General features: G+C 44.5%; 1 protein-coding gene across 1 annotated transcript in view; it reads left to right on the top strand.

Annotated features, from left to right (window-relative positions):
• LOC134658229 (probable aminopeptidase NPEPL1) overlaps nucleotides 1–26,548 on the top strand; it is a 28,141-nt gene extending 1,593 nt beyond the window's left edge. The window contains exons 3-12 of the mRNA XM_063513840.1: nucleotides 517–705; nucleotides 1,111–1,276; nucleotides 3,094–3,263; nucleotides 6,599–6,826; nucleotides 10,082–10,227; nucleotides 11,300–11,364; nucleotides 13,325–13,416; nucleotides 16,366–16,542; nucleotides 19,351–19,461; nucleotides 26,444–26,548. Coding sequence (XP_063369910.1) covers nucleotides 517–705; nucleotides 1,111–1,276; nucleotides 3,094–3,263; nucleotides 6,599–6,826; nucleotides 10,082–10,227; nucleotides 11,300–11,364; nucleotides 13,325–13,416; nucleotides 16,366–16,542; nucleotides 19,351–19,461; nucleotides 26,444–26,548 — 1,449 coding nt within the window. The remainder of the gene's footprint in view (nucleotides 1–516; nucleotides 706–1,110; nucleotides 1,277–3,093; nucleotides 3,264–6,598; nucleotides 6,827–10,081; nucleotides 10,228–11,299; nucleotides 11,365–13,324; nucleotides 13,417–16,365; nucleotides 16,543–19,350; nucleotides 19,462–26,443) is intronic.

Below are 26,548 nucleotides of genomic sequence, written 5' to 3'. Positions count from 1 at the left end.
GTTTAAACTCGCTTGACCACTTTTGAATGGTAGATAAAAAAGGAGCAGACTCACGGTAAACACAATCCATTTCCTCTTTTATGGTTTTTTGATTTTTACCCTGTTTTGTCAAGAATTTTATCACGCATCGATGTTCTAATTTAGTTAACATTGTCAATTCGCACAGGATGTTCATGTTTGTTCAGCAATTGCAGAAAAACAAAAGACTATCTCGGTTCGAATTATACTTTTTTTTAATGTCAATGAATAAACCTTAGCGGCCAGTAACGAAAGAAATTTTAGAAGAGGTCGTAAGATATCAATACCGAGAATATTTTGAACGCCCCTCGTACTGGGACTGGGTCTAAAATAAAAAAAAATACACAAAATAGTTCTTTACCTATAGATGATAGGAAAACCTATTAGAGTCGCAGTCAAGCGTGAGTCGGACTTAATGTACGGAACCCTTTGAACGCGAGTCCGACTCGCACTTGGCCGGTTTTTTTAGAAACATGTAACATGTACATTTGTTTGTAGGCATGGAAACGCGGTCTCTCCTGCGTGTCCACGTGTCCCGGCGAATGCGTGGAGTTGTGGCCCCGCGGCGCGGGGCTGGCGTCGTTGCCAGCTCGCCGCTCGCGTCACGCCGCTCCGTCTCGCTCGCACGCGCTCGCTAAACTAGTGCGCTCGTGGCATAGGACGCAGAGAGAGCATGAATATGTCGTGGTATGTATTCATAATGTTAACTATTAGAACTAGCGACCCGCCCCGGCTTCGCACGGGTTACACAAAACCTTAACAAATTATACACCTAAACCTTCCTCAAGAATCACTCTGTTGATAGGTGAAAACCGCTTGAAAATCCGTTCAGTAGTTTTCGAGTTTATCGCGAACATAAATTACATCATCTATTTTTTAATATTATTGTTGTCGTTCCCCCTAAAATCATCCAAAAATCATGCTTCGAATGACCCCGTTTCCTCCTATGTCATGCTACCATCATCCGATGTCCAGACTAGGTCTTATCTCTGGTAAAACGCACATTTTTAATTGTTATATGTTTTCCGAGCAAAGCTCGGTCTCCCAGATATTGAATATGATTCAAAAACTGACATACCTTTCCCGTTGCAGCTGATCTGCCGCAAACGCGACGTGTACGCGAGCGCTGTGGCGATCGCTCGCTGCTACCCGCAGTACAATGCGCGTTCTGGCCCCGGGCTGCTCGGCGCCGCCGCCGAAACGCCGCAAGCTAGAACTGTCTACGTGGAGATACAGCTGACGAGTGACGACCAGAGAGGTGAGCAGGAAAAGTTACTGTCTTGGGTGAGACTTGAACAACTAATAGGTACAAAATATTGTATTTGGTTAAGATCGGTTTTCCTAGGATAGCGGTGCCGTCATATAGCGGCCGTCTCCATACTAAATAATAGCGGCTAAATATGGATGTCGTAGTATTTGTATGGAGACGGCCGCTATAAAACCGCTTTCGGAGGAAACCAAAGCTTTACCGCGATAGTCTCGCTACTCATGACATAAAACTATGGAAACGGATTATATCGCGTAAGGTAAACGTACTAGTGCTCGACATGTTAATGCCCAATAGATGGCACCCTGCTGTCAGCTCTATTGACAATGACTTATGGCTCCTCTACACGATGGGCCAGCGCCGGCCACTCCAAGGGACGCAGCCATGCGGTAGAATGAGATAGCAATATCACTTGCTCCCTCTAACGCATAAATGCGTCCCTTGGAATGGCCGGCGCTGGCCCATCGTGTAGAGGAGCCATTAAGTTTCAAGATGACATGTACCGCGTCGAGCACCAGTACGTTTACCTTATAATAAATCACCCGTTGACCATGAACGCTGTAAAGGGTTCGAAACGTCCGGATGTATAATTGTATATCGTATAATCCGTTTACATAGTTTTATTTCTATTTTGTACAAGTGTTATATGTTAAATTTTCATTCGACCAAACGTGTTTTCTGTTTTCAAATATAGTTGCGTTTTAAGAAGAAATCAAAACCAACCTGGTGATCGCTGGCATTTTTACGGTGCCGTACCTCAAAAGGAAAACACGGAACCCTTATAGGATCACTCGTGCGTCTGTCTGTCTGTCCGACCACTCCCCCCCACTTTATCTCCGAAACTATTGGATCTAAAAAAATTAAAAAAGTACACAAAATAGAGACCCTATAGATGACAGGAAAACCTATTAGAAATGTGCAGTCAAGCGTGAGTCGGACTTAATGTACGGAACCCTTGGAACGCGAGTCCGACTCGCACTTGGCCGGTTTTTATTATCAAGTGGTCCCCTTATTTTATTAACATGTTCAATTTTAATTTATTATAATTTTTGTAAACAATTTTTATCATCTAATGGAGGGTGTATGAATTGTATGATTAATTGGAAATTAATTGACTTTTATTCATTGTTTTTATTTTTTCTGTTCTTGTATTCTCGTAAGTTTTGACATTGTAAATTTATATTTTGGATTTGTAAGTATTTACCTACTTACTCTTATTCTAATTGTGTTGACCATCCTCATTGGAGCTATAATTTTATTTCATTAGTATTGTTATTATTTTCATTTTATTTTGACGATCATGATAGAAATTCTTATATTTTTGACATCAATGCAAACTTATTATGTAATTGTCTTTCATGAAATATAGTAGTTTATGCAACAGTGATATAATAAGGAACCAATTATGAGCTGTTGCATACATTACTTTTTCTATGACAGCTGCAGCAAAAAAAAAAAGAGTTATTATTAAAAAAAAAATTATTATAAAAAACAAAGTTATTATTTAAAAAAAATTGAGTTATTATTTAAAAAAAAAAAGAGTTATTATTGTAAATGAAAACATACCTCTTTCAATCAAGATGATCGGAACTTGTATCTTTAAAAAAAATAAAGCAGTTGTATTATACTCATAAGATGACTGCTAGCAGTCATCTTATGAGCCTATAGACAAATCGTTCAAATGACATTGCTTTAGATATCACTGTCAGTCATTTAATTGACACATTTAAGTGCTGGAGTAGAAAAAATTAATAATCTAATACCAAATAAAAATCTATCTATATATCTATCATAATATTTTTCTTTAGAAGGGGAACAGGAAGACGAAGGCGTGGGCCCCCTAGATCCCACCCTGCTAGACAACACATTGTCAACTGAGGAGCTGTCTGCCATCCAGGCGGCTGCGGACTCTACCCGCCTCGCCGCCAAGATCGCTGACACACCCTGCAACATTATGAATGTCGACAAGTTTATTGAGGTTAGTATCACTCATTGACATATGTGACGTTATCCATGAAAAGGGACGTTATTGTCGACGGCGCTTACGCCATTATTAACGATGCTCCGATATAAATACAGGGTGGGCCAAAAGGGTGTTGGTAGTTTTAATCTTGAATTTTTCAAAACCGCTTGGCGCGGTGCGGCAGAGGGGTATGTTGCTGTACACCTCGTTTCGTGAAAATTTTATTGGCATAGAGCAGTACACAGGAACGGAGCCTGCATTTTGTGTATGAGCTTTTTACCAACACCCTAAATCGTTGATTACTGCACCATGTGTGTATCGACAGGAATACCATTTACGAGATTAACGTGAGGTGCGGCGTAAGCGCCATCGACAATAAGGTCCCTTTTCATAGATAATGCCCCATATATTCTCCTAAGGGGCTGTTCTTAAATTACGTCATCTATTTTTGACGATTTTTGACTCCCCCCCCCCCCCTAAAATCATCCAAAAATCATGCTTCGAATGACCCCGTTTCCACCTACGTCATGCTACCATCATCCGATGTCCAGACCACCCCCGAGTTTCATTACATTGCGTCATTTGATCGGTCGGCTGAATTGATGTAACCTCAATGGTCCGCGATGTAACTAAAATCGTATACGAGTTCGCGCGCCGTCTAAATGAGCCCTTAGTCTGCACGATTGGCTCGAATTCGTGAGTGACACCGCTCAACTAGTACCATTTTTAAGGTTCCGTACCCAAAGGGTAAAAATCGGGACCCTATTACTAAGACTTCGCTGTCCGTCCGTCCGTCCGTCCGTCTGTCACCAGGCTGTATCTCATGAACCGCGATAGCTAGACAGTTGAAATTTTCACAAAAGATTTATCTCTTGCCGCTATAACAACAAATACTAAAAATAAAATAAAATAAATATTTAAGGGGGGCTCCCGTACAACAAACACGATTTGTTTGCTCTATTTTTTGTTGATGGTGCGGAACCCTCCGTGCGCGAGTCCGACTCGCACTTGGCCGGTTTTTAGTGCACGTAAGGCACGTTCTGAGATATACGTCAATGGTATCAGTAGACTCTACCAGTATAGAATATTATACTTCGTTTTTAGCCAAAGGGTAAAAACGGGACCCTATTACTAAGACTAAGACTCCGCTGTCCGTCTGTCTGTCACCGGGCTGTATCTCATGAACCGTGATAGCTAGACAGTTGGAATTTTCACAGATGATGTATTTCTGTTGCCGCTATAACAACAAACACTAAAAAGTAGGTACGGGACCCTCGGTGGGCGAGGCCGACTCGCACTTGTTTTTTTAGCATTAGAAAAAAGGTAAATAATCTTGACGTGTCTTTTTATTTAATAAGATAATGACTTGATTTTTGACAACCCTAAATAGCCGGAGGGGATAGTGCGATACATTGGAAAGGGATAGCATGATTCGTCCCGGAATCGCTGTCAAACTTCGGTTTTGTAGGAAGTGTCCTTTCTGTACGGTAGAACTATTATTTATTCTGTGCTAATGCGACGTTGACTACAGAAAGGTCAAACGTGATTTAAGATTAATTCAAGAGAATAACATGTTTATTAAGTGAAAGTATTGAGAAAACAACATTTATTACATAATTAAGTACATAACCTCAACTCGTTCAATTATTATTTTTTAAATAGCTACACTTATCTAGAAAATATTGACCTTCCGATCTCTGAAATTTGCACCGCGTCTTAATCTCAATATTCTCGATATATACCGCCGACACTAGAGCATTCAGTTTGATAGTTTCTTTCGAACCGCACGCTCAAGCATGAAGCTCGTCCTGTTTGCGTGCGTGTTGGTGGCATCAGCCGCGGCGACACCCACCGACATCGTGCCCCAACAACACAACGCTAATCCAACAACAGTACATGCCAATCCAACAACAGTACACGCCAATCCAACAACACTACACGCCAATCCAGTTACATTCGTCGGAAAACTCGACGGGAATCTAGAAAGATGCAATCGAGAAAGTCCTGACAAATGCGAGATCTTTTATCAAGCCGGTAGTATAATTTACTCTTTGCTTATTAGCGGAGAGTATATTTACGCAGGTTTAGAATCCGGCTCAATTTTGAGATGTCATTTAAATAGCAAAGATTGCGAGACCTTCTATTCGGGCAACGTAGAAGTGCGGTCTTTAGTTAATGCGAGGGGACATCTCTACGCGGGTCTCAAAAATGGGATAATTCTACGCTGTGAACTACACCAACCAAGTTGCAAGTTTCTACATAAAATGGAGTACTCTGTTGACTCATTAATTCAAATCGAAGACAATATGTACGCCGGACTGAGCTCTGGGAGAGTGATACGCTGTTCCTTAACATCCAACATATCTAGAGAAGTATACGAAGCTGATGCGGGTATTTCGGGTCTCGCAAGCATCGGAGTACACACGTATGTTTTAACACATACAGGAAAACTGCTGAAATGCTCGAATATAGAAGGCCCTGCAACCAAATGTCTAACCGTCGATGCGAGCATCCAAAATGACAGTTTATGGGACATGCACGCGTTCAACGAGTCGTTATACGTATACGGGGATGATATAGGAATTTGCAAATGGTTGAACAAAGATGTCTGTGAGAGCTATGTCCATTGCGACACTTCGTCCGCGTGGAGTTTTGCCATCGCTTACGGCACGTATAATTTGCAAGAGCGGTTTAAAAACGAGTATGACTGTAAGCAAAGTGCGTGTCAACGTGTTACATATTACAATGAGCAACAGAGAGCAGCGTTCGAGGTTTTCGTTCGAGATGGGAAGCTGCGTTATTTATCGAACTATCGTTTGGTGCACACCTGGAACGAGGTTGATGAACAGGGTCCGCCTGCGATTTTTGTAATGGCACCTGATGGTAAAATATACGTGTCGAATCATCAGGGAGTAACGTCCAGCTTCCTGGCCGGTGGATCAGTGTCAGGGGCTGGTGAAATGGAGGTCGAGTATGGGGTCATTAAGAAGATAGTTGCCTGCTCTCAACGTTATAAGCCGGATCTGGAATTAAACAAACAAGTCATACAATCGCTACGGACGCAGGGATATACGGATTACATAGTTTCAGAGAAGTGTCGGTAAACCATGAAACAGTGGCCAAAATATCTGCAAGAAATTTTTAAAAATTAAAATATGTAAAATGTTATATTATATTATGTTACTAGCGACACGGGTTAACAAATTATACAGTATAAACCTTCCTCTTGAATCACTCTAAAAACCGCATCAAAATCCGTTGCGTAGTTTTAAAGATCTAAGCATACATACAGACAGACAGACAGGATAAATACATATACATACAACTACACGTGCAATTTCGAATTTCAGGAGGCCTGCCGCGTGGCCAAAGAGTTGGATCTCCCCGAGCCCACCATCATTCGCGGCGAGGAACTGAAGGCGCGCGGCATGGGCGGCATTTACGGCGTCGGCCGCGCCGCCAACTGCCCGCCAGCACTAGTGTCCCTGTCTTACAACGTGCCCGGGGTCGATAAAAGTGTAGCCTGGGTCGGAAAAGGGATCGTCTATGACACTGGTGGTCTTAGCATCAAGGCTAGGGTGAGTTAAGTCCCATGAAAACGACTTAAATTTGGACATTTCTGAATTTATCCTTGCTTTATAGGTTAAATGCTGTTGGTGGTCAAAATTTGGAGCTCATATCTCAATTAGAAGTAGCTTAGAATTTCGATGATCGGTTAAGTGAGTGAGTGAATCCTTAAGGAATAGGCCACCAACTGCCCGCCAGCACTAGTGTCCCTCTCGTACAACGTACCCGGGGTTGAGAAAAACGTGGCCTGGGTCGGAAAAGGGATCGTCTATGACACTGGCGGCCTCAGCATTAAAGCTAGGGTGAGTCAAATCTCATTTTTGTGACTTTTCCCTTACTTCATAGGCTAAATACTAATTCTGGCCAAAATTTGAAGCGTATACGTCTACTAAAAGTGCCTTAGAATTTTGATGATCGAAGAAGAAGAAGAAGAAATACATTTATTTAGCATCAGGTACAAGTAACACACAATACAAGTAACACAAACAACTTAGATGCTAAACAGGATCCCCACTCAGCATAATGCCACGGCAAGCCATGACGCTGATTTTCAGTGGGTACCTGACTTAAAACTAATCTACATCTAAACTAAGACTAAACGAGTGGCAACACACAATTCAGACACAGATTACAAAATACATACAATAAAAGAGGGAAACTACAACCAAGAATAAACTTAAATTAAACAGTAGTTCAGCATTTTAGCATGCTTAACGTTGCGGACCGTTGTTGGCTTGCATACTGGAGTTACTGGGTAGGTAAGCAAGCAGGCGACAGGAAGGAGACAATTATGTAGTTTGTACGTTCAACAAGTATGCTCGAAATTTAGATTTAAAAGTGTTATTAGATTTTTTCAATATACTCCCCCCCTATGTTCATACACTTAAAAGATCGATCAATTATTTTTTTTAATCCCTCGTAAAAATATTTTTTATCTTTCGTGTAAAAATGCTCCTCCACTGCCGCCTTCAATGCTTCATCGTCAGAAAATTTATTTCCACGCAGATCCTTTTTAAGATTGGGGAGCAAAAAGAAGTCGCTGGGGGCTAAGTCCGGACTATACGGTGGGTGAGTAACAGTTTTAAACCCACATTCAACAATAGCTGCCTTGGCAATATGAGCAGTATGGACGGGGGCGTTGTCATGCAGAAGCAGAATACCTTTGGTTAACTTTCCTCGCCTCTTTTCGTTAATTACATCCTTTAATTGACGTAGAATGTTAGCGTAGTACTGTCCTGTGATATTTACACCTTTTTCTTTATAATCGATTAGTAATACTCCTTCACAATCCCAAAATATCCTGGCCATGACCTTGCCAGCTGAAGGGATGACCTTGAACTTCTTAGGATGAGCTGAACCCTTAATGTGCCACTGCATGGACTCTTGTTTACTCTCTGGGTCATAATGATGAACCCAGGTTTCATCTCCAGTAACTATTATTTGCAGCACCTCATCAGGATTTTCACCGCACAGGTCAATAAAATCGGAACAACAAGCTACACGCATGTCTTTTTGAAGCCGAGTCAGCATTCGCGGAACCCATCTTGCACTTACTTTTGACATATTAAGATGGTCATGTATAATATCATATACGGTACCAATAGAGAGATTGGTTACTTGTGCTATAGATTTTACCTTCACTCGACCATCTTCCAATATAAGTTTTTCCACTTTATCAATATTTTCTTGTGAAGTAGCTACTACAGGCCGGCCAGGTCTAGGGTCATCTTCAATACTCTCCCTTCCGCGTTTAAACTCGCTTGACCACTTTTGAATGGTAGATAAAGAAGGAGCAGACCCACGGTAAACACAATCCATTTCCTCTTTTATGGTTTTTTGATTTTTACCCTGTTTTGTCAAGAATTTTATCACGCATCGATGTTCTAATTTAGTTAACATTGTCAATTCGCACATTATGTTCATGTTTGTTCAGCAATTGCAGAAAAACAAAAGACTATCTCGGTTCAAATTATACTTTTTTTTAATGTCAATGAATAAACCTTAGCGGCCAGTAACGAAAGAAATTTTAGAAGAGGTCGTAAGATATCAATACCGAGAATATTTTGAACGCCCCTCGTACCTTAGAATTTTGATGATCGGTCAGTGAGTCAGTGTTAATGGGCGGCATTTACGGCGTCGGCCGCGGGGCTAACTGCCCGCCGGCACTAGTGTCGCTGTCCTATAATGTGCCGGGGATTGATGAGAGTGTGAGTGTCGCTTGGGTCGGAAAAAGGATTGTCTATGCTATGACACTGGTGGTACGAGTATCAGCATTAAGGCTACCGTTCGGGTACGGAAGTTACGGAACCCTAAAAACGAGATATCATTTTTCAGGTGACACAGAGGTTTTCTTCCGAGTCACTTTTTCTGGTGTAGGATTCGGCAGAGTCCGTGTAGAATTCTAGAGAGGTAAAAAACTAGTGCCTACGCCAATTCCTGGGATTTGTTGCAAAGCGGACCCCAGGCTCCCATGAGCCGTGGCAAAAATGCCGGGACGACGCGAGGAAGATGGTGAGAATTCTAGAGAGGTAAACTTGTTATAAACTTGGTCAACCAGATCTTGACAGTAGAAAAAGGCGGCAAATTTGAAAAATGTAAGCGCGAAGGGATCGCGTCCCATAGAGAATTTGAATTTCGCGCCTTTTTTAGGGTTCCGTAGCCAAATGGCAAAAAACGGAACCCTTATAGATTCGTCATGTCTGTCTGTCTGTCCGTCTGTCCGTCTGTCCGTCTGTCTGTCCGTCCGTATGTCACAGCCACTTTTCTCCGAAACTATAAGAACTATACTGTTGAAACTTGGTAAGTAGATGTATTCTGTGAACCGCATTAAGACACAAAAATAGAAAAAAAACAATACATTTTTGGGGTTCCCCATACTTTGAACTGAAACTCAAAAATTTTTTTTTCATCAAACCCATACGTGTGGGGTATCTATGGATAGGTCTTCAAAAATGATATTGAGGTTTCTAATATCATTTTTTTTTCTAAACTGAATAGTTTGCGCGAGAGACACTTCCAAAGTGGTAAAATGTGTGTCCCCCCCCCCTGTAACTTCTAAAATAAGAGAATGATAAAACTAAAAAAATATATGATGTACATTACCATGTAAACTTCCACCGAAAATTGGTTTGAACGAGATCTAGTTAGTAGTTTTTTTTAATACGTCATAAATCGCCTAAATACGGAACCCTTCATGGGCGAGTCCGACTCGCACTTGGCCGCTTTTTACTGACAAGATTTGGTTGACCAGCTATATTTGTCGACAGACCTCCATGGTGGGTATGAAAGGCGACTGCGCGGGCGCAGCGGCCGTGTTGGGAGCGTTCGCCGCGGCCGTGCAAGCCAAGCCGACGGTCAACCTGCACGCCGTGCTCTGTCTGGCTGAAAATGCCGTCGGCCCTGACGCTACTAGGTAAGATAAGATAAGATAAGATAGTTCTTTATTGTACAACCGTGTTACAGAGGTGTTCTTTAGTACAGTCGACTACAAAGAGATGTATCCACTTTTTCACCTTACTGCCTTGTAATAAGCCCCTACAAGTGAGTTTCAACGGCACAGACAAGACATCCTTTAGACTGAGCATAGTAACGCTACCCCCTCTGCCACAAATATACGGTAGTATTACTCCATTTTCGAGTCAGTCTTTGTGTGACGTCCGTGTCTGAACGGACCAATCACGGCACGGGACTCGCTCACCTCGTCCCCCGCACCCCAGTATTTTTGGCAGCATCGGTTTCATGAAATAATTGTTCTAAACTCCGTCTAGAGGATTCCTAGTCTATGTTCAACGGTAACCCAAGTCGGGTATACAATGGACACTTAAGACCAGTGGGGAGACACTCCTGACTTCGGGCAAACTCGGCTCCGTTCGGCTCAGCATCGCTCTGAGCAATTATTAGGGTTGACACAACTTGACGTCCCTTTGAAGATAAGGATTTGAATTTTGACAATCCTAAATAGCCGAAAGGGATAGTGGCATGATTCGACCCTGAATCGCTGTCAAACTTCGGTTTTGTAGGAAGTGTCCTTTCTGTACTTATTCTGTGGTAAGACCCTATAGTTGACTAGCGACTTGCCCCGGCTTCGCACGGGTTAACAAATTATACATAAACCTCCCTCTTGAATCACATCTATTAAAAAAAACCGCATCAAAATTGCGTAGTTTTAAAGATCTAAGCATACAAACAGACAGACAGACTTTATTTTATACTATGTAGTCCCCGCCGCGTCTGTCTGTTTGTCTGTGTATGTTCGCGATAAGCTCAAAAACGACTGAACAGATTTTCATGCGGTTTTCACCTAGCCATAGAGTGATTATTGAGGAAAGTTTAGGTACACAATTTGTTAAGGTTTTGTGTAACCCGTGCGAAGCCGGGGCGGGTCGCTAGTGTAATATAAAATTGTAAAAAATTTAAATGTTTAAATTGATGTCATAACGTACGTAGATAAATCGTACGGAGATAACGTAGATAAATCTTTACAGGCCTGACGATATCCACCAGCTGTATTCTGGCCGCACTGTGGAAATCAACAACACTGATGCTGAGGGTACTACATTATCTTCACAATATTATAATTATTTTTATTATACATGAAATAGTACAGCGTTGGTGGCCTAGCGGTAAGAGCGTGCGCCTTTCAATCCGGAGATCACGGGTTCAAACCTCGGCTCGTACCTATGAGTCTTTCGGAACTTATGCACGAAATATCATTTGATATTTACCAGTCGCTTTTCGGTGAAGGAAAACATCGCGAGGAAACCGGACTAATCCCAACAAGGCCTAGTTTCCCCTCTGGGTTGGAAGGTAAGATGACAGTCGCTTTCGTAAAAACTAGTGCCTACGGACCCCAGGCTCCCATAAGCCGTGGCAAAATGCCGGGACAACGCGAGGTGAGCGTAGCGATCATTTTCCGAAAATCGAATTTTACTGGAAGAAATATTTCCATCCGCAAAATTTACCATTTTATTCTTTCTCACTAGCTTCCTTTCCCGGAAACATTTTTTCTCAAACATGCAATGAAATGTCGTCGCTCCGGGCGTTATATCAGGCTTCGAAGTATCACGTTTAGGGCGGAGCACCTCCAGAGAACTGTAAAGGAATTTCATACGAAATTGAAGGCCTAGGCCGGGAAGTAATTTTTTTTTAAATTCTATTGTAAACATGGGGTCTGTGTCCATGAACAGACTAAACAGCCGAATTATATTTTTTTTTTTTTGGTGAATGAATGGTTATCGGACCAAAATATCCGTGTGTAACGCCTGTTATACACGAACGTACTGATATTAAGAATACGAATCTGTATGATACAATGTGTTGATGAATAAATTTAAAATTTTGTCTATACGTAAGTCACCAGAGACCATAGACAATATTTAAAATCCTCTGCATTTATTTTATTTATAGAAATAGAAATTGAGATTCTTATTATCAGATTGTGTATAATGGCCCTAATAAGGTCTATTCGAACACTACACACGCGAAATATGGACGACTTCCGTAAAAAAAAAACAATTATGGCGGGATTGGAAGGAAAATTAAAAAACTTTTGTTGTGAAGTTGGATTTTTATTATAAAGATTATAAATTTGTTTTTTTGAGTGGTGTATTTTTTTATTTCATTGCATGTTTGAGAAAAGCACTATACATGCCTAGCCGTCCCAAGCCCTTCTTTCCCGGCGTCTGCAGTAATGTACTATTAACCAATTCGCATATTTTCCTATTATAATTATACATATTTCAATAGCTTATTTTCCTGATACGTTTTCAACCATTCGAATAGTTTGGATAACTTTTCTTATTATCTGTAATGTAAATCAATATTGTTCAATAAAATATGCGAATTGGTTAGAGATGCTATCGGGAAAAGAACCTATTGAGAAATTATTGAGAAATTAAAAAGTGGTAAAATTTGCTAATGGCAGAGTTCGCAACTATAGTTCGTTTTTTCTAGCATTAGAAATAAGCTAAACAATCTTGATGTGTCTTTTAATTGAAAAACACATTTTAAAAATAAGTTATGGCAAATATGTAACAATTATGAATCTAATACGATCTTTTATAGTCTTCTGCTTTCATAAGTAATGGTTATTGATTTTTATAAAGTGTTTTTCAATTAAAAGACATGTCAAAATCGCTTACCTTCTTTCAAGTTCTTTGTAATGCTAAAAAAAAACGAACTATAGGAAAAAACGATTTTCGGCAAATAGTAGCACCACTCCGCGAGGTAGATGATGATGATTTTGTGAAATGGTCTAACCCACTGACAATCCAACCTATAGACTGAGCTTAGGCCAATTATTTCATGAAACCGATGCTGCCAAAAATACGGGGGGACGAGGTGAGCGAGTCCCGTGCCGTGATTGATCCGTTCAAAGACACGGACCAATCACGGCACGGGATTGACTCTAAGATGGAGTAACGCTACCGTATGTGTGGCAGAGGGGGTAGCGCGACTATGCTATGTCTAGAGGTTGGATTGTCTGTGGTCTAACCATCTGTAATGTTCAGGTCGGCTGGTGCTGAGTGACGGGGTGGTGTACGCGCACCGGGACCTGAAGGCCGACACCATCGTGGACGTGGCCACACTCACCGGCGCACAGGTATGTATGCTGATTAGCAGAGCCCGGATTTTTCACGGCAAAACAAGAGACTGTCGCAAAGTTACTAGTGTTAGAAACATTTTTTTATCGATATCGAGTATTTTTATCGAATAGTCTGTGCTGAAAAAGAAGAGTCGTGATTGATTGATTGATTGATCATTTATTTGTCAATAGTGGGCTCACAAAGAGGTCTTAAAACTATTTACATTATGTAAGTACATAGGATCTCCACATTGTGCCTACAAACTGGCATACAAATTTAATTAAACTAGCCTAATTACATGCATACTACCTATGGAATGTATTGGGCCGCATACATTCCACGACTTTATAGTGATAAACGAAACTGTCTACTCCCAGAAAATGTAGAGAAATTACCTAATGATTTTCTACTCTTATCACTATCAGGAACCAAATAAAATATCATGTGCTGCTGTTTGTACTCACGCGGATTTCGAAGAAGAAATTGCGTCTGATTCTATGTAATTTTATACAAACCTCACGTAATTTTTAAAATAAATATTTTGTTTATTAGGTGGACCGTTGTTTCTTCCTTCTATTACACAACTATCGATATCGTTAATAAAATGTTTCTAACACTAGTAACATTGCGACAATCTTTTGTTTTCCCGTGAAAATTCCGGGCTCTGCTGATAGGTCTCCGAACCGGGGACTTGATACTAAAGACGCCACGAATAGTAATTTTATTCGAATACTGAACTTTGGCTACCCTATTACAGTGAGCAGCAGAAGTTGCTAAGCGGGCGAGGTGTTCAAAATTACCTTGACACGCTCTTATTCTCTTAACAATATAGTTGCGTCAAGAGCATTTAGAACATTTCGCCCGCTTAGCAACTTTTGCTGCTGACTGTACAACATTTACTACAGTACAACTTAAAAGATACCATATCGTGGACGTGGCCGTATATGTGACAATAGGCCGGTACCGACCCAGGGAGGTATTACTAGGTATAATATTTAAAACTTTCGCGTTTTGAACACATATTAACTCACATTTATAGACGGATCTAACGCGAAATTTATTCACATACCTTTATTTACCGACGTTTCGACACAGGTTTCACTGGTTAGACCCGTTTATAAATGTGAGTTAATATTACTAGGTAACAAAGTACTACAATACACAACTAAATATTTTGTTACAATTACGAAGTTATAAGTAAAAAAACAAATAATTGATTACGTCGTGTTTTTGTATTTTCGGAAACAAACAGTATGATTGTCTTAGGCGTTAGCATTTTCATTACTATACTAAATCTTAAATATGGGTATGCTAACTGTTAAAGCATGTTACATATCTCCATTAAACTTTCATGTAAGATAACATAGAATCCTATAATATTGCGTCAGAGAGTTGAAACGTACTTCATTAAAGGAAATAACCTGTCCGGAATACCTGGAATAGATCACTTTTTAGCAAAAAAAGCGGCCAAGTGCGAGTCGGACTCGCCCATGAAGGGTTCCGTATTTAGGCGATTTATGACGTATAAAAAAAAACTACTTACTAGATCTCGTTCAAACCAATTTTCGGTGGAAGTTTACATGGTAATGTACATAATATATTTTTTTTAGTTTTATCATTCTCTTATTTTAGAAGTTACAGGGGGGGGGGGGGGACACATTTTACCATTTTGGAAGTGTCTCTCGTGCAAACTATTCAGTTTAGAAAAAAATGATATTAGAAACCTCAATATCATTTTTAAAGACCTATCCATAGATACCCCACACGTATGTGTTTGATGAAAAAAAAATTTTTGAGTTTCAGTTCGAAGTATGGGGAACCCCAAAAATTTATTGTTTTTTTTTTCTATTTTTGTGTGAAAATCTTAATGCGGTTCACAGAATACATCTACTTACCAAGTTTCAACAGTATAGTTCTTATAGTTTCGGAGAAAAGTGGCTGTGACATACGGACGGACAGACAGACATGACGAATCTATAAGGGTTCCGTTTTTTGCCATTTGGCTACGGAACCCCAGCCGCCGAAAACCGCCTGTGGGAAACCGCCTGTTTGCGTAGTCGCTTTTTAATTATTTTTTCACTGCGGTGCACTATTTACCTATAGCCCATGGTATAATAATATACTCCGCCTGGTACTCTATTCCGAGATTCGCGAATGACCTAACTGGCACTTGCCTACGTCATCATGCTGTTTACAGGTTCTCAAACTTTAAAATGTGGGAGAATTTTAACCAACAGTGAAAATTATTTTGACGGCATTAATTTTAAGTTATTCATGTAGAAACATAGTAAAATAAAACAAATCTATACTGCACTTTTCACTCCTACTCTTACAGTTCCGAATAGAGCAGCCAACCATTTTCGTAACAAAACATTAATTACGAAGCTTACGACGTGAAAAGTTTGGAAAACACTGCGACTGCTGACACTGAGCGAGAAGGAAATAACAATTAACACGCGTTCGACAAGGACGGTCGGTCAGGGACAAAATGGCGGATTGTCAAATGTGACAGCGCTATCCTGTGTTGCCAGTAGTGTAAACAGAATTACCCGAACGTCTGAAATTTCTTTCGTGAATCGGAAGATATTGCTAACGAATAATTAAAAATGACGTGTTATTGTAAAATTTAAGATAAAATACATATAAATGAAAATTATTAAATTATAAAGAAATAAATTAACTTATTAACCATAGATATAATGTACCCATGTAACATGTTATGTTGAAATAAAGTGGCAATGTTATTGTGACGTAGGCAAGTGACACTCTGGGAAGAGAAGACCTTGTTTTATTAGACCATGCTATAGCCTGACCAGTAATATATGATAATTGTCAAGAGGGCGCTGTTATTCTCATGTATAGGGTGACAATTCAGTGTAGTATGAAAAAATTAGTTCCAGTGAAATTCCGCAACATGGCGCACCCTCAATAGATCCTGGTTCACCTATACATGTGTTTGATGGCAGGGCACGGCAACGGGCAAGTACCACGCGGGTATCGTGTCCAACAGCGCTAGTATCGAGCGGCGCTGCGTGGCGGCGGGCCTGCGCGCCGGGGAGCTGGCGCACGCGCTGCCCTTCGCGCCGGAGCTGCACTTTACGGAATTTAGTTCCACCGTCGCCGACATGAAGAACAGCGTCGCGGTAACTTGCTATAGTACTTTTACTACTCCAGCACTTAAATGTGTCAATTAAATGACTGACAGTGATATCTAAAGCAATGTCATTTGAATGATTTGTCTATAGGCTCATATAGCAGTCATCTTATGAGTATAATACAACTGCTTTATTTTTTTTAAAGATACAAGTTCCGATCATCTTGATTGAAAGAGGTATGTTTTCATTTACAATAATAACTCTTTTTTTTTTTTTAATACTAACTCTTTTTTTTTTAAATAATAACTCAATTTTTTTTTAATAATAACTCTTTTTTTTTTAAATAATAACTCTTTTTTTTAATAATAACTTTTTTTTTTTTTTGCTGCAGCTGTCATAGAAAAAGTAATGTATGCAACAGCTCATAATTGGTTCTTAAAATTCTCGGGTCTTTTTTTACAAAACTCGACTACGTCTCGTTTTGTAACTTCGACCCTTGAATTTTAAGAACCCTTATTATATCACTGTTGCATAAAACTTTTTTTCTACTCCAGCACTTAAATGTGTCAATTAAATGACTGACAGTGATATCTAAAGCAATGTCATTTGAATGATTTGTCTATAGGCTCATAAGATGACTGCTAGCAGTCATCTTATGAGTATAATACAACTGCTTTATTTTTTTTAAAGATACAAGTTCCGATCATCTTGATTGAAAGAGGTATGTTTTCATTTACAATAATAACTCTTTTTTTTTTTAAATAATAACTCAATTTTTTTTAAATAATAACTCTTTTTTTTTTATTATAACTCTTTTTTTTTTATTATAACTCTTTTTTTTTTTTTTTTTTGCTGCAGCTGTCATAGAAAAAGTAATGTATGCAACAGCTCATAATTGGTTCTTAAAATTCTCGGGTCTTTTTTTACAAAACTCGACTACGTCTCGTTTTGTAACTTCGACCCTTGAATTTTTAAGAACCCTTATTATATCACTGTTGCATAAACTACTATACTTTAATAGTAATAAGGGTATCTGAGGGCACGGAACCATTTTCAACCTCCAGTAATTTTGTGCTGGCTAAAATTATGACTTAACCATCATCTTACCCTTGTCCCATTCGGGTCTCTATTGTTTCCTAATAGTAGTTTATGCAACAGTGATATAATAAGGGTTCTTAAAATTCAAGGGTCGAAGTTACAAAACGAGACGTAGTCGAGTTTTGTAAAAAAAGACCCTTGAATTTTAAGAACCAATTATGAGCTGTTGCATACATTACTTTTTCTATGACAGCTGCAGCAAAAAAAAAGAGTTATTATTAAAAAAAAAAGAGTTATTATTTAAAAAAAATTGAGTTATTATTAAAAAAAAAAAAGAGTTATTATTGTAAATGAAAACATACCTCTTTCAATCAAGATGATCGGAACTTGTATCTTTAAAAAAAATAAAGCAGTTGTATTATACTCATAAGATGACTGCTAGCAGTCATCTTATGAGCCTATAGACAAATCATTCAAATGACATTGCTTTAGATATCACTGTCAGTCATTTAATTGACACATTTAAGTGCTGGAGTAGAAAAAAAGTTTTATGCAACAGTGATATAATAAGGGTTCTTAAAATTCAAGGGTCGAAGTTACAAAACGAGACGTAGTCGAGTTTTGTAAAAAAAGACCCGAGAATTTTAAGAACCAATTATGAGCTGTTGCATACATTACTTTTTCTATGACAGCTGCAGCAAAAAAAAAAAAAAGTTATTATTAAAAAAAAGAGTTATTATTTAAAAAAAAAGAGTTATTATTAAAAAAAAATTGAGTTATTATTTAAAAAAAAAAGAGTTAGTATTAAAAAAAAAAAAAGAGTTATTATTGTAAATGAAAACATACCTCTTTCAATCAAGATGATCGGAACTTGTATCTTTAAAAAAAATAAAGCAGTTGTATTATACTCATAAGATGACTGCTAGCAGTCATCTTATGAGCCTATAGACAAAGCATTCAAATGACATTGCTTTAGATATCACTGTCAGTCTTTTAATTGACACATTTAAGTGCTGGAGTAGAAAAAGTACCTTTTGAATACATCAAACTAGTTTCTCTGTTGCTGGATTCACAAATCTATGAACTCAAAACAAAAGCGGCCGTTTTAACTTTGGACGCATAGACTGACCAATTCGGCAACATAAAAACTAGTTTGATGTTTTCAAAAGGTACTTTAATACAAGATACAGTATGTAGCGGCCCCCTTTTTAAAATATCTTTCGTTAAATTAAAAAAAACACGATTATTTAGCAGTGGCGCTAGTGTGCACGTTGATGGGCTCTAGTCAAATGTATTGTAGAAACCAGGGATGTTACAGAGCTCCGTTTCCGTTTCCGTTAAGTCGGAACTTCCGTTTGGTATTACACATCCGTTTCTGTTCCGGTTCCGTTACTTTTGAAACGGAAGTTATATCGGATGTCAATGCTTGGCGCGGCAGCGGGACATGAGCGGTGTACATCAAAAACCAACAGGTTTATACCAGTCATTCGCTCATAGCCCCGCTTGCCACGTGCTGCAGTAATTAGATGTTCTGGTTTATCCGTGTTTTCGAATTTAAAGTACCTATTCGTATGTGTTGTGTTGTGTAATGTATACCTACTGATAGTACTGACTCAGGCTCCGGTTCTGGTTCCGGTTCCGTTTTCGGTTCCGATTCCGTTTCTGGTTCCGATAAACTAAATTTAAAACATCTGGTTCCGCTTTCGGTTCCGATAAAACCACATCCGTTACATCCCTGGTAGAGACTACTGCAGATAGCTTTTAAGCGGCAAGACCGCCTGTTGTCTTAGATTTTAAAGTTATTTTTCTTCCACACAGGACCGCGGCAACGCGCAGCCATCTTGCGCCGGGTTGTTCATCCTGGCGCACCTCGGGTTCGACTTCCCCGGCACGTGGCTGCACGTCGACATGGCGGCGCCGGCGCACTCGGTACGTATAAACTAGTGGTGTATGTACATGTATGTACATGTACGCAGGACCGCGGCACCTCGGGTTCGACTTCCCCGGCACGTGGCTGCACGTCGACATGGCGGCGCCGGCGCACTCGGTACGTATAAACTAGTGATGTATGTACATGTACGCAGGACCGCGGCACCTCGGGTTCGACTTCCCCGGCACGTGGCTGCACGTCGACATGGCGGCGCCGGCGCACTCGGTACGTATAAACTAGTGGTGTATGTACATGTATGTACATGTACGCAGGACCGCGGCACCTCGGGTTCGACTTCCCCGGCACGTGGCTGCACGTCGACATGGCGGCGCCGGCGCACTCGGTACGTATAAACTAGTGGTGTATGTACATGTATGTACATGTACGCAGGACCGCGGCACCTCGGGTTCGACTTCCCCGGCACGTGGCTGCACGTCGACATGGCGGCGCCGGCGCACTCGGTACGTATAAACTAGTGATGTACGTACATGTACTCAGGACCGCGGCACCTCGGGTTCGACTTCCCCGGCACGTGGCTGCACGTCGACATGGCGGCGCCGGCGCACTCGGTACGTATAAACTAGTGGTGTATGTACATGTATGTACATGTACGCAGGACCGCGGCACCTCGGGTTCGACTTCCCCGGCACGTGGCTGCACGTCGACATGGCGGCGCCGGCGCACTCGGTACGTATAAACTAGTGGTGTATGTACATGTATGTACATGTACGCAGGACCGCGGCACCTCGGGTTCGACTTCCCCGGCACGTGGCTGCACGTCGACATGGCGGCGCCGGCGCACTCGGTACGTATAAACTAGTGATGTACGTACATGTACTCAGGACCGCGGCACCTCGGGTTCGACTTCCCCGGCACGTGGCTGCACGTCGACATGGCGGCGCCGGCGCACTCGGTACGTATAAACTAGTGGTGTATGTACATGTATGTACATGTACGCAGGACCGCGGCACCTCGGGTTCGACTTCCCCGGCACGTGGCTGCACGTCGACATGGCGGCGCCGGCGCACTCGGTACGTATAAACTAGTGGTGTATGTACATGTATGTACATGTACGCAGGACCGCGGCACCTCGGGTTCGACTTCCCCGGCACGTGGCTGCACGTCGACATGGCGGCGCCGGCGCACTCGGTACGTATAAACTAGTGGTGTATGTACATGTATGTACATGTACGCAGGACCGCGGCACCTCGGGTTCGACTTCCCCGGCACGTGGCTGCACGTCGACATGGCGGCGCCGGCGCACTCGGTACGTATAAACTAGTGGTGTATGTACATGTATGTACATGTACGCAGGACCGCGGCACCTCGGGTTCGACTTCCCCGGCACGTGGCTGCACGTCGACATGGCGGCGCCGGCGCACTCGGTACGTATAAACTAGTGGTGTATGTACATGTATGTACATGTACGCAGGACCGCGGCACCTCGGGTTCGACTTCCCCGGCACGTGGCTGCACGTCGACATGGCGGCGCCGGCGCACTCGGTACGTATAAACTAGTGGTGTATGTACATGTATGTACATGTACGCAGGACCGCGGCACCTCGGGTTCGACTTCCCCGGCACGTGGCTGCACGTCGACATGGCGGCGCCGGCGCACTCGGTACGTATAAACTAGTGGTGTATGTACATGTATGTACATGTACGCAGGACCGCGGCACCTCGGGTTCGACTTCCCCGGCACGTGGCTGCACGTCGACATGGCGGCGCCGGCGCACTCGGTACGTATAAACTAGTGATGTACGTACATGTATGTACATGTACTCAGGACCGCGGCACCTCGGGTTCGACTTCCCCGGCACGTGGCTGCACGTCGACATGGCGGCGCCGGCGCACTCGGTACGTATAAACTAGTGATGTATGTACATGTATGTACATGTACGCAGGACCGCGGCACCTCGGGTTCGACTTCCCCGGCACGTGGCTGCACGTCGACATGGCGGCGCCGGCGCACTCGGTACGTATAAACTAGTGGTGTATGTACATGTATGTACATGTACGCAGGACCGCGGCACCTCGGGTTCGACTTCCCCGGCACGTGGCTGCACGTCGACATGGCGGCGCCGGCGCACTCGGTACGTATAAACTAGTGGTGTATGTACATGTATGTACATGTACGCAGGACCGCGGCACCTTGGGTTCGACTTCCCCGGCACGTGGCTGCACGTCGACATGGCGGCGCCGGCGCACTCGGTACGTATAAACTAGTGGTGTATGTACATGTATGTACATGTACGCAGGACCGCGGCACCTCGGGTTCGACTTCCCCGGCACGTGGCTGCACGTCGACATGGCGGCGCCGGCGCACTCGGTACGTATAAACTAGTGGTGTATGTACATGTATGTACATGTACGCAGGACCGCGGCACCTCGGGTTCGACTTCCCCGGCACGTGGCTGCACGTCGACATGGCGGCGCCGGCGCACTCGGTACGTATAAACTAGTGGTGTATGTACATGTATGTACATGTACGCAGGACCGCGGCACCTCGGGTTCGACTTCCCCGGCACGTGGCTGCACGTCGACATGGCGGCGCCGGCGCACTCGGTACGTATAAACTAGTGATGTACGTACATGTACTCAGGACCGCGGCACCTCGGGTTCGACTTCCCCGGCACGTGGCTGCACGTCGACATGGCGGCGCCGGCGCACTCGGTACGTATAAACTAGTGGTGTATGTACATGTATGTACATGTACGCAGGACCGCGGCACCTCGGGTTCGACTTCCCCGGCACGTGGCTGCACGTCGACATGGCGGCGCCGGCGCACTCGGTACGTATAAACTAGTGGTGTATGTACATGTATGTACATGTACGCAGGACCGCGGCACCTCGGGTTCGACTTCCCCGGCACGTGGCTGCACGTCGACATGGCGGCGCCGGCGCACTCGGTACGTATAAACTAGTGGTGTATGTACATGTATGTACATGTACGCAGGACCGCGGCACCTCGGGTTCGACTTCCCCGGCACGTGGCTGCACGTCGACATGGCGGCGCCGGCGCACTCGGTACGTATAAACTAGTGGTGTATGTACATGTATGTACATGTACGCAGGACCGCGGCACCTCGGGTTCGACTTCCCCGGCACGTGGCTGCACGTCGACATGGCGGCGCCGGCGCACTCGGTACGTATAAACTAGTGATGTACGTACATGTATGTACATGTACTCAGGACCGCGGCACCTCGGGTTCGACTTCCCCGGCACGTGGCTGCACGTCGACATGGCGGCGCCGGCGCACTCGGTACGTATAAACTAGTGATGTATGTACATGTATGTACATGTACGCAGGACCGCGGCACCTCGGGTTCGACTTCCCCGGCACGTGGCTGCACGTCGACATGGCGGCGCCGGCGCACTCGGTACGTATAAACTAGTGGTGTATGTACATGTATGTACATGTACGCAGGACCGCGGCACCTCGGGTTCGACTTCCCCGGCACGTGGCTGCACGTCGACATGGCGGCGCCGGCGCACTCGGTACGTATAAACTAGTGGTGTATGTACATGTATGTACATGTACGCAGGACCGCGGCACCTCGGGTTCGACTTCCCCGGCACGTGGCTGCACGTCGACATGGCGGCGCCGGCGCACTCGGTACGTATAAACTAGTGGTGTATGTACATGTATGTACATGTACGCAGGACCGCGGCACCTCGGGTTCGACTTCCCCGGCACGTGGCTGCACGTCGACATGGCGGCGCCGGCGCACTCGGTACGTATAAACTAGTGGTGTATGTACATGTATGTACATGTACGCAGGACCGCGGCACCTCGGGTTCGACTTCCCCGGCACGTGGCTGCACGTCGACATGGCGGCGCCGGCGCACTCGGTACGTATAAACTAGTGGTGTATGTACATGTATGTACATGTACGCAGGACCGCGGCACCTCGGGTTCGACTTCCCCGGCACGTGGCTGCACGTCGACATGGCGGCGCCGGCGCACTCGGTACGTATAAACTAGTGGTGTATGTACATGTATGTACATGTACGCAGGACCGCGGCACCTCGGGTTCGACTTCCCCGGCACGTGGCTGCACGTCGACATGGCGGCGCCGGCGCACTCGGTACGTATAAACTAGTGGTGTATGTACATGTATGTACATGTACGCAGGACCGCGGCACCTCGGGTTCGACTTCCCCGGCACGTGGCTGCACGTCGACATGGCGGCGCCGGCGCACTCGGTACGTATAAACTAGTGGTGTATGTACATGTATGTACATGTACGCAGGACCGCGGCACCTCGGGTTCGACTTCCCCGGCACGTGGCTGCACGTCGACATGGCGGCGCCGGCGCACTCGGTACGTATAAACTAGTGGTGTATGTACATGTATGTACATGTACGCAGGACCGCGGCACCTCGGGTTCGACTTCCCCGGCACGTGGCTGCACGTCGACATGGCGGCGCCGGCGCACTCGGTACGTATAAACTAGTGATGTACGTACATGTACTCAGGACCGCGGCACCTCGGGTTCGACTTCCCCGGCACGTGGCTGCACGTCGACATGGCGGCGCCGGCGCACTCGGTACGTATAAACTAGTGGTGTATGTACATGTATGTACATGTACGCAGGACCGCGGCACCTCGGGTTCGACTTCCCCGGCACGTGGCTGCACGTCGACATGGCGGCGCCGGCGCACTCGGTACGTATAAACTAGTGGTGTATGTACATGTATGTACATGTACGCAGGACCGCGGCACCTCGGGTTCGACTTCCCCGGCACGTGGCTGCACGTCGACATGGCGGCGCCGGCGCACTCGGTACGTATAAACTAGTGATGTACGTACATGTACTCAGGACCGCGGCACCTCGGGTTCGACTTCCCCGGCACGTGGCTGCACGTCGACATGGCGGCGCCGGCGCACTCGGTACGTATAAACTAGTGGTGTATGTACATGTATGTACATGTACGCAGGACCGCGGCACCTCGGGTTCGACTTCCCCGGCACGTGGCTGCACGTCGACATGGCGGCGCCGGCGCACTCGGTACGTATAAACTAGTGGTGTATGTACATGTACGCAGGACCGCGGCACCTCGGGTTCGACTTCCCCGGCACGTGGCTGCACGTCGACATGGCGGCGCCGGCGCACTCGGTACGTATAAACTAGTGATGTACGTACATGTACTCAGGACCGCGGCACCTCGGGTTCGACTTCCCCGGCACGTGGCTGCACGTCGACATGGCGGCGCCGGCGCACTCGGTACGTATAAACTAGTGATGTACGTACATGTACTCAGGACCGCGGCACCTCGGGTTCGACTTCCCCGGCACGTGGCTGCACGTCGACATGGCGGCGCCGGCGCACTCGGTACGTATAAACTAGTGATGTACGTACATGTACTCAGGACCGCGGCACCTCGGGTTCGACTTCCCCGGCACGTGGCTGCACGTCGACATGGCGGCGCCGGCGCACTCGGTACGTATAAACTAGTGATGTATGTACATGTACTCAGGACCGCGGCACCTCGGGTTCGACTTCCCCGGCACGTGGCTGCACGTCGACATGGCGGCGCCGGCGCACTCGGTACGTATAAACTAGTGATGTACGTACATGTACTCAGGACCGCGGCACCTCGGGTTCGACTTCCCCGGCACGTGGCTGCACGTCGACATGGCGGCGCCGGCGCACTCGGTACGTATAAACTAGTGATGTATGTACATGTACGCAGGACCGCGGCACCTCGGGTTCGACTTCCCCGGCACGTGGCTGCACGTCGACATGGCGGCGCCGGCGCACTCGGTACGTATAAACTAGTGATGTATGTACATGTACGCAGGACCGCGGCACCTCGGGTTCGACTTCCCCGGCACGTGGCTGCACGTCGACATGGCGGCGCCGGCGCACTCGGTACGTATAAACTAGTGATGTACGTACGTACATGTATGTACATGTACGCAGGACCGCGGCACCTCGGGTTCGACTTCCCCGGCACGTGGCTGCACGTCGACATGGCGGCGCCGGCGCACTCGGTACGTATAAACTAGTGGTGTATGTACATGTATGTACATGTACGCAGGACCGCGGCACCTCGGGTTCGACTTCCCCGGCACGTGGCTGCACGTCGACATGGCGGCGCCGGCGCACTCGGTACGTATCAACTAGTGATGTACGTACATGTATGTACATGTACGCAGGACCGCGGCACCTCGGGTTCGACTTCCCCGGCACGTGGCTGCACGTCGACATGCCGGCGCCGGCGCACTCGGTACGTATAATAATAAATAGGACATATTACGTATAAATCAATGATAATAGAGCAGTGGTTCCTAACCTAGCTGTAATTACCCCCGTGGGGGTAAAACTGGTAGTTTACGGGGGTAATAAGCTAAACTAATATAACAATACAACAAACGTACACGTTTTTTTTTTATTACCATTGGAAGGAGGGGTAAAATCAGGTTCCCTAGTTAGTCATAGGGTCGACGAGACTGAAAAGGTTAGGAACCACTGTAATAGAGTGTATATGTACAGATTTACTCTCATTATAAATTATGTAGACACAGTACATTTACTGCCATCTTTCGACTTAAAATTAAAGTTGTTAGAAACGCCATTTGACTTTGACCCTTATTCCTTCACTGATATGTGTTAATTTACTTAATATTAAAACTAACGCCATCTACCCGACAGTATGCCAAAGCTTATGGGGCCACCGCTCGAAAAGATTGCACCATACCTTTGGCCTAGTCTCGAGTAGATGGCGTGAATTTCAATATTAACAAATTAACACATATCAGTGAAGGAATAAGGGTCAAAGTCAAATGGCGTTCCTAACAGCCCTTGCCCTGTCAATCCTTAGAATTGTGTAAAATTTTTGAATTTTAATGGAATTTTATGCCCAGCACTAAGTAAAATCTCATAGAAAATGGGGCAAGCTACGATGGCGCCATCTATGCAAACCTTTGACAGTTGCCAACCATTTTGACACATTTTTTGTATTGTGTTCCTCAGGGCGAGCGTGCGACCGGGTACGGCGTGGCGTTGCTCACCGTGCTGTTCGGGGCACACACACACAACAAGCTGCTGAAGGCGCTCAGCCCTCCCGACTCATGCTAA

Source organism: Cydia amplana, chromosome 21, assembly GCF_948474715.1.
Source record: "Cydia amplana chromosome 21, ilCydAmpl1.1, whole genome shotgun sequence".
In the NCBI taxonomy this organism is placed as follows: domain Eukaryota; kingdom Metazoa; phylum Arthropoda; class Insecta; order Lepidoptera; family Tortricidae; genus Cydia; species Cydia amplana.
This window is presented reverse-complemented; position numbering and strand designations above follow the sequence as displayed.